Consider the following 13,824-nt stretch of genomic DNA (forward strand, 5'->3'; position numbering starts at 1 on the left):
AGGCATTCTTACTTCTTTTTTTTCTTACATACATGGACAGAGGTCTTTTAAGAAAGTGTTAACAGTGTCTCTCCAGGCTGGGATTGCAGGAGGTGGTGGAGGTGAGAGAGTCAGGCAGCGCTGCCTGCTGAGGCAATAAACCAGGGACAAAATGTTAACATCGCGTTCGTTTCCCTAGCCTGCCGTGGACAAGCACGGTTAGAGCTCCTGTCAACCTGAGGAGGAGCATCACACCAGTCTACCACATTTTCACATTTCTTGAAACTATCTACCATTTAATGTTTTCATAACTCTATTTTTCTACTTATCCACAGCTGAAGTTCAGAGTGAAATTGAGCGGATTTTTGAATTAGCAAGGACACTGCAGTTGGTCGTGCTTGATGCTGATACCATTAACCACCCAGCTCAACTAAGCAAAACCTCTCTGGCTCCCATTATAGTATACGTAAAGATATCTTCTCCTAAGGTAAATATTTTATTCATTCATACTGTTTCAGTTGTGGGGTTTTTTTTCCTTTTTTTGGTCTTAAGTGCAGGTAATGACATGTCCTCATTAAACCTCAGAGCTATATATTGTTATTGCTTCCATTTGGATGGTGAAATATTATTAATCAAAAAAAGTGTCTTAGGTCTGATGGTATCAAAGGCATTTTGGAAATGATGCTGTAGCTCTGATGCTTTTTAAAAATAGGATTCCACTTTCAGTGTCAATCACATAAGTAATGCTGACAGTTTTTTAAATCAAAATAATACAGAAATAAAAGAAAGATTTTCATGTAACGAATATCAGACTGGTTGGTAAACTTTAACATCTCCTGGTAATGTACTCTTTCATTCTGTGAAAAAAACCTGCACAGACTTTGTGAAGAGGTGTTTGAAAGAGAACAACAAATTTATGGGAAGAGAACTCAGGAGGGCAATTAAATATTTTCAATTTAGAAGCAAACAAAAGCAGAAGCAGCAGAGGAATATAGGAGGGGAACTTCTTAGTGCTCGTAACAGGAAGGGAGATGTTGGGATGGAAATGAAAATTAGCTTGTTCTGTATGTAAACAGCATGGGAAATGCTCCTGATGCTAGTAAATGAAGAATTTCATCTGCTCAAGTGGACAGTTAAAAATGTAAATATTTTAAGTGCCTATATATGTACATTAAGTCCAAACCTGCTCACTTGCATTCATGTCTTATTTTTGACAGGTTTTACAGAGGTTAATAAAATCTCGAGGGAAATCTCAGGCCAAACACCTTAATGTTCAGATGGTGGCAGCTGATAAACTGGCACAGTGTCCTCCCGTGAGTCACTGCTCATTTATGTCTCATCTTTGAAAGATGCCTTTCTTTCCAAGCACGAGGTTAATTATGTAATTTCTGGGAATGTTTGCCCTCTTCTGGCCATATTTCACTATTGCGTTTTTGCAGAACCACTCCTGAGGTCTCTGGGCTCTCACACCAGTGTGCAGAGAAAAAACAGTCCTAGTCGCAAGTAGCTGTTAGGATGTGTGCTGATACATTCACCACTTAAACAAACTGAGCATTTGTTTTACTTGATAGTTCTTTTGGAGTTATTGCTCTAAAAATGAACCTGCTTAGTGACTGTGCTTATCTCTGGCAGTTTAGTGTAAGGCTGGTGGTTTGGGTAGCTCCCCTGGGGCCTGTGTCAGCACAGCCCATCACTGCTGGTGTTCTTGGTCACAGTTTTGGCAAAGAGCTGTGGGGTACGGCATAACTGAGAGCTCTGCAGTTCTTCTGTTGGTGTGCACTGAAGCAAAGTCTCTCAATTTCTACCTATAAAGTGGAGCTGGTGAGACCCCAGTTGTGTTTTGAACGTGACAGATATTATTGCCTGCATACTCAATTGTCAAGAGAATGGGTGAGAGACCAGAAGATGAAGGTTCATCTCAGTTGGAGATATGGAAATTTGCCATGTTTACAGAGCTGAGTGAGGGGAGTGTTTTAATCATTTCAGTTTAAGCATCTCAGTGAAGAGACTAGTCTCCGCAGGTCCCCAAGAAGTCAATGAACAACGCCAGAGACCTGCGTAGCTCTCAAAGATGCGTTCAAAAGGACTTCTGTCTCCCAGACTGGGGAGAGAATGGAGGAAACTCGCCTCCTAATTTTAGATGCCTAAAATTAGACGGTGTGACTAATCTCTTGCCTAATATTTGTACCACACTTGGAAAATGGATGATCTGTATTACTTGTGTTTCTAATTGTTATTAGTTATTGGTCTTAGTTTTCTCCTAGTTATTCTAGATATGGGGAGTGAATCTCTTTTCTTGCCATTCCATTTTGTTTCAATAGCTAAAAAAAGATTCAATATATAACCTTTCTGGATATTTGAGTTTTCAGATTGGTTCAAACTGGCTCTTCCTACCTTCATTGACCATTTGTACTTTACTAAGTGGAAGTCATGAAGACCTCCTTTAGCAAATATAACATTAGTGCTAGTTATGGTTGCTGTCTTTTGTATCAATTGCATTAAAAAAAAAGGTGAAATATCTGAACACAAGTATTAGAAATGTGATTCATTTTTGCTGAATGAAGAGTGTTGTCATCAGTGTTTCTGGCTGATTTGCCTTTAGTTGATGGTTATTCTCACTAAAACCTTTCCTTTATCAGGAAATGTTTGATGTAATTCTTGATGAGAACCAGCTTGAAGATGCTTGTGAGCACCTTGCTGACTATCTGGAAGCCTACTGGAAGGCCACACATCCACCTAGCAGCAATCCTCCTAACCAGCTTCTCACTCGCACACTTGCAACAGCCACTCTTCCTATTAGCCCAGGTTCAAATATTAATTTACAGGTACAGTTTTTATGCCATCTCTTCTTTTTTTTCTGTGAACTTCTTCCTCTTCCAAACCACAGTGGTAGTCTGATACTAGGATATGCTGAATATATCTTACTGTTGTTGATAGAGTAAGAGATTTTTCAGTAGACATTCACCCATTTCCAGTATAAAAGGCAAATACAGGCACATTATTGTTATTGCCATTGTATTCACAGTAGCATGTGTTTATGTATTGACTAGGGGGCTCGTTTTGATTCCAAGGACTAAGCCAGCCTGACTGAAAACATATGGTTATGTGAAGTGGAATACTTAAGATTTCATTGTGCCCAGGACACCACTGTGCCAGTAATATGTGTACCAGCCACAAGCATTTTTATAGCTGGCCATATGTAATCCAGTCAGAGGAATAAAACTGGGCTAATACTATGCATGTTACAGCCTCTGGTAGCTCTCTGACTGATGGGCAAACTATTGCTAATAGGCAAATCCCAGCCCCAGGTGCCCTGTGTGACAAATTGGGTTACGTACAGAGCAGATCCACAGATGTTGCAGGGAATCTGTTCCTCTCCTCCCGCAGGCTGTAGAGTTGTAGAGAATGACTGACTGTATTTGTGAAGTCTCGTGGTCAAAGTGGCCCTTCCAGTGTTTCCTTTGTTCTTTTATTCATTGGCTATTGCTGTGAAAAGTACATACTTCCTTCAAACCAAACTCTTACGTAAAACCCAAATTCAACTGCACATTGTGCAGAGAGACCTTGAGAGGCAACAGTGAGAGTGCTGCTGTCTAGTGAGCAGGGAAAAAACAGCCTTTGTTCCATCTCCGCACTGACCTGCCTGTTGATTTTGGGCATACTGTGTCCTATCTTTTCTCCTTCAGCTTTTGGTTTGTATAATTGTATTAAAGTTTGCAGCATAAGGAGATCCTCTCATTTGTATATGTGCTGTATGGCATGAAATGAGGTCTGTAAAGATGGTACTTCATTATAAACAGTGACTGATGCCCTGAAGCTGAGAGAATCACAGTGGGGGTTAAAATACATCTGTCCCAGCTGAAATAATGGCTTACTACATCTAAATTTCCACCTAAGTTCCATATATGCCCATAAGTTACGTACATGTGTCTGTTAGAATTCATAACTTTGGCTAAGAAAGATTCCTCTTTTTAAAAATAAAAAACCAAAAAAACAAGTCTGCATCCAAATTAAAATGCCAAAAAAAATTGCTTTTTGTTTTTATAATCTTGCAAAATGATTTTTTGTGTCAAAGAATTCATTCCCTATTAGACAACCACAGACTTGGCAGGTCTGTTCTTTAACAAGAAAAATTGCTTCAGCCACCTTGCAGGGTATCATCTCCTTCCCTTGCTTTCAAACGCAGTTGCATGAAAAGAGACGGTAAGCTGTAGCTCACCTCTGCCTTTTTTTTCTGTCCTCAGAGCTGAAACACCCTGAAAAAAATGTGAGCTGGAAGAATTTCTGAGTATGAGATTCAGTATTGTTGTGTGCAGACTTGCTAGATAGACATGTTCATTATTTTTCTCAAGTTGTTTTTTTGTTTGTTTGTTTTGGGTTTTTTATGCCTTTTGAGTGTGGATTTAGAGTTCACTTACTCATTTTATTAACCACATTCTCTGAAGGAACTGCACAGAAATCTAATAACACTTTTCTGAATGTTGTGCTATCTCCTTACAAATTAACAGATTTTTATTTAAAGATTAACAGATTTTTATTTCAAAAATGAGAATGTATTTGCGCTTTCACAGTTTGTTTGTAGGTCTACTAATCCAAAAGTGTGAAGCAACGGGGATCCCTTTGGATTAGAACTTTTACATTCCTTTTGTTTCATTTTTCTGTGATACATTTTCAGCTGACATCTCAAACCTAACCCTGTCACGGTCTTGGAATAGGGTGGGTTTATTTTCTAGTCACAGTGGCTCAGTCCATTCTCTGAATAGTGTTAAGACCCTCTATTTGGAGAATTTAAAGTCTGTGTCTGTGCCATTTTTGCGGACTGTTCGGCAGAGAAAAACCATCCATTTGGCTTGGAGTGGCCACATCCGCACTGCAAAGCATTTGAATCATTCTCCCCTGGGTCCAGTGCAGCACCCCATTGCCATGAGACATAGTTGTCTTTTCTGGTTTTCAGTCCTGGGTGTACATTGTAATGACAGGTTTGTGTTGCCAGCTGCCAGAGTGGTATTTTTATAGCATGATGCTGACTGTGTGCATTGCATGGAACGAGGTGCTTGAACATGTGAGGCCTTTTGGGACTGTGTGAAATGAGTCGGTGAAGACCATACCCCACCTGTCTATCTAATGGAGAGCTTTGGAACAAACTGTCCTGACAACTGTTCTCAGGTTTCCTCTTGTAGGGAAATACTTGGCTATTTCCAAAAGAAGACTGGAGCAGCCTCACACATACATGGTGCAGGTGGATAGGGACCACTGGATGGAAATAAAGAGCAAGCCAGATTGACTGTGTGGACACAGACTTCTCTCTCTCTTCTTTCAGTAGCGCTTAAACTTCTTTCCAAGGACCCCTACATCTTTGAAATTACAACCTGGTTAATGAAACTGGCTTATCTCAAACTTACCTCCATTTTAGGCAAAAAACCTTATGAGATTGTGCCATAAAATTCCTGCACTGTGGTACCTAATTTAAATCAGAGCCCTAATTTCTTTGCGAACCACAAGCCAGACCCTAATCCAGATTCAAACATTACCTGCTCAGCGTCCCTGTAATATTTAGAATAAGTTACCATCAATGAATTTGCCTACAAATCCCAATAGCCCAAACACTATTATGAAATTGCAGGTATTGGTTCTAAATTTGTTTGTTGACTGTGCTTCTCCACGTCTCATCAAAGCAGAGAAGATGCATCTGAGTTTGTAAAAGTAGCATTCTATTCAAAGCAGCTTCAAATTTTGCATTTGTTCTCAAACCACAGCAATGAAAGATTTTATTAGTCACAATTATGTATATAGGTACATACATATTTGGCCTTTGACCATATGAGAATTCAAGGGTTTCATGTGTGTACCCAGTTTATGTGCCTTAAAAAGTCATGCTTGTGAACTAATAGAAATGTGTTTGCACATCCAAAGCAGGTATTGCTTTAGACTCCTTAGCTTTTCACTTGATTTATAATTCACCTCTGTTCAGTCATTTCTCTTCACTTTGAACATCATAAAAACAAGAACAAAAAAGAAATTTGACCACTGTTTCTGTTGCCTTGTTCTCTTTTATACCATTTGTTTCAAATTAGGAACACAAGGAGCAGCCCAGCTTGTCACTGGGAAGTTTACAGAATGAAATGTTGTCTTAGAAAATGAAGATTTGTCAGATTTATCAAATTGCCAATTTCAAATTGCCTTTTATAATTTTCTGATAAAATATAGATTTGTTCCTGTCCAATTTCCTATCATTTTATGGTTTGGGTTGCTAGGAAACCCACCTGCCAGGATCTGTGGCTGAAGGACAACATTTCCGCTTTCCCCTAGCTCCTTTCCACAAAATAGACAGAAAGAAGATACATCTGTGGGCTGCCCTGGAGGCAATCCTTATTTTTAGACAACTGTGAACATAGGAGGGCAAACTTTAGACTAACTTGAGTAAATTCAAAACAGTCTCACAAACAAATGCCTGGATAACTTCGTTAAAACCTACTTTAATTTTGTGCCAGTAGAGATGATTTTTGTCTTGATGTTCTTCACCTCATATGAGAAGGATAATCTAGTTTCACCATAAACTATGTCTTCAAATTTTGCAATTAATCTTGAGAAGTCTTTGGCTGTGGTTTGGAAATAAAAGCAGGTTAATGTAATGAAACCCCCAAATGAGTTAAATAATGCCACTTGTTCATTTTGCAGTGATTTCAAAGCATTATGCTGGTGAAGAGTAGGTTTGTTATTACCTGGTAATTTTTATTTCAGTCTTTTAATAGTAGTGGTGTGTTAGGAAATTCTATAGGTGATAATATCACTCTCCTCTTGCTTTTCTTGGCAATGACCTGTATTCTTGAGCTGTTAAAATTATGAGGTCAAAGTTTAATTTTTCATTACTGTGAAGAAATGGAATTATTGCTGAGAAAAACAGAAGGTCAGTGGTACTATTAGTATCATAATACAAACTTCATTCATACTGGATTCAATTGCTTTTCTTTTTTTTTAAAGCTACTTTAAAAGAGCCAAGGTTTCGTATTTTGGTTCTCTGCTGGAATCCACTTCCTCAGCCCTTTAAAATCACTTTGCCATAGTGGTTGTTTCCAAGCAGGCATCTGTAAACTCTCAACCGATACACAGTATGTCCTCTAATTTTTCTGCAGTTAGTCCTGCTTCTGCACGCTCTCTTCTTGTCTGGAGTGTGGTAGGCAATTATTGCTAATGGGAATAGTCGGAAACATCACAGGAGACAAGAAAGTGTTGCAGAATAACCTGAGTGCTACCCTCCATTCTGATGAGCATGAAAGGAATTGTTTGTATTATAATACTGAAATTTCAGTGCAAGTTGAAGTCTAATGTGTTTTTTTTTCCTAGTTTAGATTCACAGTGGATTGTTGTGTACTTAAATTGGTTTGGTTTCATGATACTTTCTAGTTGAATTTGATATTGGGGAAGGTTTTTAGATGTGTACTTCGTGTACGTGAGCTTAACTGCTGGTTGTGATAGCAGGGATCTCAAGGAGACCAGAGGAATGACCATTCAGTCCCTGAACGCAGCGGTTCACAAATTGAAGAGGAAGCACGGGTTGAATCCATCAAGAAATCCCAGCATCGCTCTTCCTCGAGCCAACACCACAACCATCGCAGTGGTGTTAGAGGCCTTTCTAGGCAAGAAACTTTTGACTCGGAAACACAAGACAGCAGAGATTCGGCTTACGTGGAGCCACAGGAGGACTACTCACATGAGCACGGTGACCACTATGATTCTCACAGGGATCACAATCACAGAGACGAGTCCCACGGGAGCAGTGATCACAGACACAGAGAATCAAGGCATCGCTCAAAGGAGAGGGACCGCGAGCAGGACCACAATGAATGCAACAAACAGCGTAGTCGTCATAAATCAAGGGACCAATATTGTGACAAGGATGGGGAAGTGATATCGAAAAAACGTAACGACGCAGGAGAATGGAACAGGGATGTTTACATCCGTCAGTAACTTTTGCCTCTGGCAGTCTTGTGTTTCTTTGAAGTCTTGTAACAATGCCCCTGAAAATATCTTCGGGTTCTTCATTGCAGAACATATGGTATCTTTCTGTATGCTGATTTGTATTGCTGTTGCTTGCATAGCAATAGCATGAAATAGAATATTCATATACTTATTTTTTGGTTAGTGCTATATGAATTAGCGTAGTACAACCGCAGGGTTCCTGATGTTGTACTATGCCATTTTTCAAGCTGTTTTTTGGTAGCTGCCACTTGAACAATATCTGTTGCCATCAAGGTGTTGTTAGTATTTTTTAAAAAAAGGTACATTTGATGTTTAATAACTTCCCGTGTATTCAGCAAGCCAGAATCAGCACATAAAAAATCTAAAACTTTTTGTCTGCTCTGATTTTTCATTTGTATGCACTTGATTTGCATATTGATTTGCGAGTCACTATCTGTTGCTTGAACCTCTGGTGGACTCCATTCGAAGACAGAATTCAGTCTTGCCTTACACACAGGGGATCATGAAGTCAAGATCTATTTTCTATGTACTGGTACTGTGTACTGTATATACAGTTTATAAATGTTATTTCTGCAGACACCTTCTTACTATATAAGTTTGATCACACTGTTTTAAGAGTCCTAATGCCAAGTCAGCAGATTTGCTTTTGAATTACTGGCAACTGGAACTAGCCTCATTTAGGAAATCTGTAACAGTGTTCAATCTAAATACTTTTTCTTCTGTAGCAGAAAGCTTATACTTATTGTAAATATGAATGAGTGCTTCAGATAAAGGGTCTAACTCTTATACCTTTACGCAGTCCTTGCAAACCCAATTTTGCATTTTAAATTTATGGTAAAGATAACAAACTTACTACTATAAATTATTCTTCTCTGTACAGGTCACAAAATTGCAATGGACACAGCTTAGTTTTTGTTTTATTGTCAGAATACCAGAGCACAGATGACAGAGGTGTGTATGTGAGCGGGTGGGTGGTGGATGGGCGGACGTGTGCGTGTGCACGTTAGGCAGCGAAGCGTGAGAACCTACTGAAGAAAACAAAGGTTATTCAGAAGCCCAAGCCTGTTTCTTCATTTTGTCTGTTAATTTCAAAATCCAAATTGCAGTCAAGGAATATGAGGGAGTTTACTGTCCCAGGTAATTGAGAAAGCATAAATCTGCTGGCTCTTTGTTGAGACTTCAGGAGAGTAAAAACAGGCAAATGTTACTGTGAGTGTTTCACTGGAAATGTAAAATCTTTGTGTTTTAGAGTATTTGTTTTAGTAAGAAAAGTTTACACAGCTTGTGGAGAGTTATTTTGTTGGAAAATAATAAATTTTTGTAGCTTCTCCACTTTTTCTACACTTGCCAATTCCTCTGCATTCCCGCTTTGCAGCCAGCTCACTGCTTTTCCTTCACCTCAACTGTTGTGCTGCTAGTGAGAGCTTAGAAAAATGACTGTGACGAAACGCTCTGTTATGAGCTTGTTAGAGAAAAGGCCTTGAAATCAAAGGGAGTGAACACTTTTTTTTTTTTGCATTGAGCACCCATTGCACTGGTAGGTGGGGGGAAAATCACTATTATTTTTGACTACAGCTTCCATACTCTTGCCTAGTGTAAAAGCTGTTCTGCATCACACATAGTCTTTGTAGTTATTGTATGAATGAAATACTTTTTGTATTTCACTGTAAATAGCACATTATATAAAGACTGTATTGGGATAATAATTAATTTAGCTGGAAGTTCTTTTTATTTATTATTTTAATTCTGGGAATATCAGCATTGCCTGATTTTTGAATATCATTTTAGTGAAATGGATAAGATATATGGCAGGTGCATGTTTGTTTTCTCCAATCTCCTATTCCAGCATCCAAGCAATTCAGGTTATCTCCCTTAAACATACTCTGTCCTCCCTCTTCCACCCCTGTCCCTAATGCTTTATATGCATTGTTTTACAAATTCTGCTGTTGGGTATCTGGCCACCCCTCCCAGTGCTGCTGACTGTTGTGGTTATTCAAAGCATGAACTGTGGGGAACACAAGGAAAAGGGTATTTTTTTCTAGAATTAAAATTCTCAGTGTTCATCTAAACATCACTAAATGACTATGTAGACAAAGGAAGCATAGGTAAGTAGATCTGTTGTATTACTAAATGGATATATGAGTATATAAGCAGTGGCTCTTGATATGAGAAGATTTTCAGGGTATCAGTGGAAAAATGACATTGAAAGACTCTGTTGTTTGAATCCAATCATGTAAACAGGAAGAGAAGTTCTGTTGTCCTGCTCTGCAGAGCCTGGCTTTAGCTGTTTTACCAGCTTCAGTAAGTGCTGCTTCTCCCTACAACTGTTACATGACAGCTGTGTCCTCCAGAAAGTGATCTATGGATTCCACTTCAATATCTTGAATTTTGGGGGTTGGTTTGTTTGTGGTTTTGTTATCTTTGGTTTAGTTGGGGTTTTTGTTTGTTTGTTGTTGTTTTTTTTTTGTTTTGTGTTTGGTTTCTTTTTTTTTTTTCCATTTAACTTCTGCTCCACAGTGTTTATTTTCAATCTTTCTTAAAAGTATTTTTAAGGAATGTTTGGCAGAATTTCAAAGCACTGAGTAGCGTATGAAAACCATGGAGTAGGTGGCAATGTATAGACAAATAAATGAGAAAATAAAGAGCATAGTCCAAGTCCTAATATTTAAGTATGGCCTATATATTAATTTATGGAATATAAATATCACAAAAAAGGCACGTCCAAATCCAACTAATGAGAGAATCATATTTTGTATAGTGCTACTAATTATGTACAGACAACATATATTTGCATTTCTTAGGCAGACTCGTTCAGTAGGTTTTTATTAGCCTTGCCAAGATACTTTCCTTCAGTTATTGTTTTAAGAGTGACAAATCATTTGTAATGTGAGCTTTTACTACACATATTGCACAATCCCACCTGCCTGCTGAGCACTACTTTGAAAAGCACTTTAACAGAATTATATCGATAAGAAGCTTTAAGAATACTCCAACTGGAGGACATATCAAAGGTTATTGTGATGAAATGTCCTTGCGGACTTTCTCCAATAGAAAGTTTAATATTATTGTTTGCATTAGGATACTAATGAGTTCATATTTCTGTATCTGGTTTCAGGAGCTTTGAATTTGAGGAATGGTAGAGGTCCCAGTGAGCTCCAGTCTTCTTATGTATGTGTGGTACAAAACAAACTGTAAAATTTATATTCAAAGGAGCTAGAACGATAATAAAACCAGTGAGACAGAAGGAAAGGAAGGTAAAATAGTTAAGTGACAGATAGGTCTTGTCAGCTCTCACTCTATATTTTTCTAAAGAATTTCAGTATAGGGAATAGGATGCATTTTAACATTTACATGTATATATGTTAAATGTTAAACTTATTTTTGCATGTCTTTTCAAATGAATACCTATCAGTGCTGTTCAGCAGCCCAAGTCTATCCTTTATCAGTTGTTCAGTGTCACACAGACATTATGGAAAAAATTCTCGATGAGGAACAGGAAGGAGGCAAGAATAACAGTCTCCAGACCTGTTAAAGGACAGGACAGAGGGATGAATAAGCAAACAGGTTTGTGCATAAAGGCAGCATCTGCAGGAGTTATGAGCTGAAACTATTTTGAAATCAACCCATACATTACTGCCTAGAAAATTTTTAAAATCTTCTAGAGTATTCATTAATTCATATTCTGTGTCTGGCATCAAGAATTCAGAACTGGAGAAGAGTTCCAGGATTTTTACTTCTCAAGGTATAAAACTGAATAGTTTCTCCTCAGGATTTGGCCCTAATTAATGAAGACTGGTTTTAAAGCCACCATGAGTCTAAGTGCAGTACCCGCTTTCACATGAATTTGTGAAGTCTTAACCTATGACCTTTATTACGAATGGAGGATAAGGAAATAAAGTTCTACTCACCAAACCCTGAATGAAAGTAGAGACCTATCTTCATTTCTCCCTTCTTATCTGGTTACTCGTCCTAGACATGCAGCTCCTGCCCAGGTCTGACACTCTGCCCCTTAATACTTACTGGGTTTTAGGAATTTGTTAGGAATTATCATTGTTAAGCTCTGTCAGTTTGTAAAGTCATATCCCATGTTCTGTGACGCCTGCAGCAGCTTTACTATGGCCCATTATCGTTCCCTTAGCTGGAATGCTGAGTGGTCTGATTGCTTTTAATCAGCATCCGTCCAAAGTAAAAAAGTTGGTGTAAACCACTTCCTGTGTTAGTTACTAAAGCCTCTTCAAGATTTATTTTGGGTTGTGGTTACATTTGACCTCTGATTGCTTTAACACATCAGGCTGAAAGCTATTTCCCAAATGACTTCTGACTTTAATTCTATTCTGTCAATGAAAACAAAGCACATCTTGCAAAAAACTCTATTAAATGGTCTAGAGGAATAACAGATGATAGATAAATTATTTTTCAAAAAGTGTAATATAACATTTCTGTTGTACACATATTTATTACTTTATTGCAGATCTTTCACCAAAATTTTAGTTCTTCTATCATCTGTAAAGTCTGTGAATGCCATTTTTATTGTGAATGTTTTTAATCAAATGTTATTCAATTGAATTTATTGCTTGGCAATTTGTCTGTAATTTATTTCCCCACTTTTATATAACAAACTGTTACATATGAGCTTACAGTAGTTTTATAGACAGTTTCTTTTTATAACTTACCATCCTAGAGATGTGTTCCTACGCAGCCCCAAAAAAGATTTATATCAGATATAATAGAGATTAAGCTGGTTCTTCCAACTCATCCACGTTCTCTTTTCTTACTTTATTCTTACCACTTTTATCTACCGTGCTTACTTACCCTGCAATGAATTCCAGCAGTACAAAATGGGATTTGCTCATACATTTTTTTAGTCCTGACCAATTAAACATAAAAAGAAGGTTCTTTATATTTTGAAGTACCCACTCCAAAGTAATTTCTTGTTGATGATCACCAGCCTATTCCTTACTAAACTATTCTCTTTTCCACAAAAAGCCTATGAAATCCTATGATCTAGAAATTCATGGACTCCATGACACTGAAAAAGGAAGAAACTATATAACAATTTAATACCATACTAGGCTGCCTATTTTAATATCTTTATATTGACCAATATAAGTATTTAGATCTGGCACTATTACTAATCAGTCTGCAAATGGATAAAGTAGTTTTCAGACTTTCTTAAAGACAGGATCTGATTGCATGCCTAACCTATCTGTTTTGTAGGGTTAATCTTTCATTACAATGACAATAACTTTAAAAAAAATATATATAAATATCTCATATAGCATATAAATACATATATATATTCAGTTGTTCTTCAGTGCCAAACACTGAAGCATGATGGTTCAGTGTGTAAAGCATTCTTGTCAGGAAAGTAATCCTATTATATATACACACCATTCACCAAAACTGTAACAATGAGAAAGTATTCCTGCACTTCTGGTTAAAATCACAGTAAGATTGGGAAATTAAAAAAAAAAAAGGGCGTCCATCCAACTTCAGTCATCCAACTTAGCCAAGCCTATAGTCAAAGGAATGACTTTGGCTCCTTCAAGGGATGCTTTAGAGCATCTTAATAGGGTTTCTGTCCAGACCTGCCTGATAGAGAAGTCTCTCTCCCACCACACCCTGCTCCCCAGTTCCAGCAGAGAGCAGGGCCTCCGTGAAACAGCTGAGGCTCATCCCCTTCATATGCTCAGTGTGCTTCTGTCCAGCAGTTGACTTCTGCAGAAACAACTCTCATAAAATTCAGATACCAGTAATTTTTTCAGGTGAAGTCTGGTCTACAATTATACTGGAATCAAATACAAATGAGTTACTTTGTCTTTCCCCCAGCCCAGAAACTTCTCATATAACATCAAGTGAGATCAC

The 13,824-nt window shown here is 37.9% G+C and overlaps 1 protein-coding gene across 7 annotated transcripts in view; it reads left to right on the forward strand.

Annotated features, from left to right (window-relative positions):
- CACNB2 (calcium voltage-gated channel auxiliary subunit beta 2) overlaps positions 1-10,616 on the forward strand; it is a 246,795-nt gene extending 236,179 nt beyond the window's left edge. For all 7 annotated transcript variants that reach the window (XM_065829850.2, XM_065829849.2, XM_065829852.2 and 4 more), the window contains 4 exons: positions 315-466; positions 1,197-1,292; positions 2,619-2,804; positions 7,459-10,616. In XM_065829850.2, coding sequence (XP_065685922.1) covers positions 315-466; positions 1,197-1,292; positions 2,619-2,804; positions 7,459-7,947 — 923 coding nt within the window. In that variant the 3' untranslated portion in view covers positions 7,948-10,616. The remainder of the gene's footprint in view (positions 1-314; positions 467-1,196; positions 1,293-2,618; positions 2,805-7,458) is intronic.
- Positions 10,617-13,824: the final 3,208 nt, after the last annotated feature.

This window comes from Patagioenas fasciata, chromosome 2, assembly GCF_037038585.1.
Source record: "Patagioenas fasciata isolate bPatFas1 chromosome 2, bPatFas1.hap1, whole genome shotgun sequence".
Classification (NCBI taxonomy): domain Eukaryota; kingdom Metazoa; phylum Chordata; class Aves; order Columbiformes; family Columbidae; genus Patagioenas; species Patagioenas fasciata.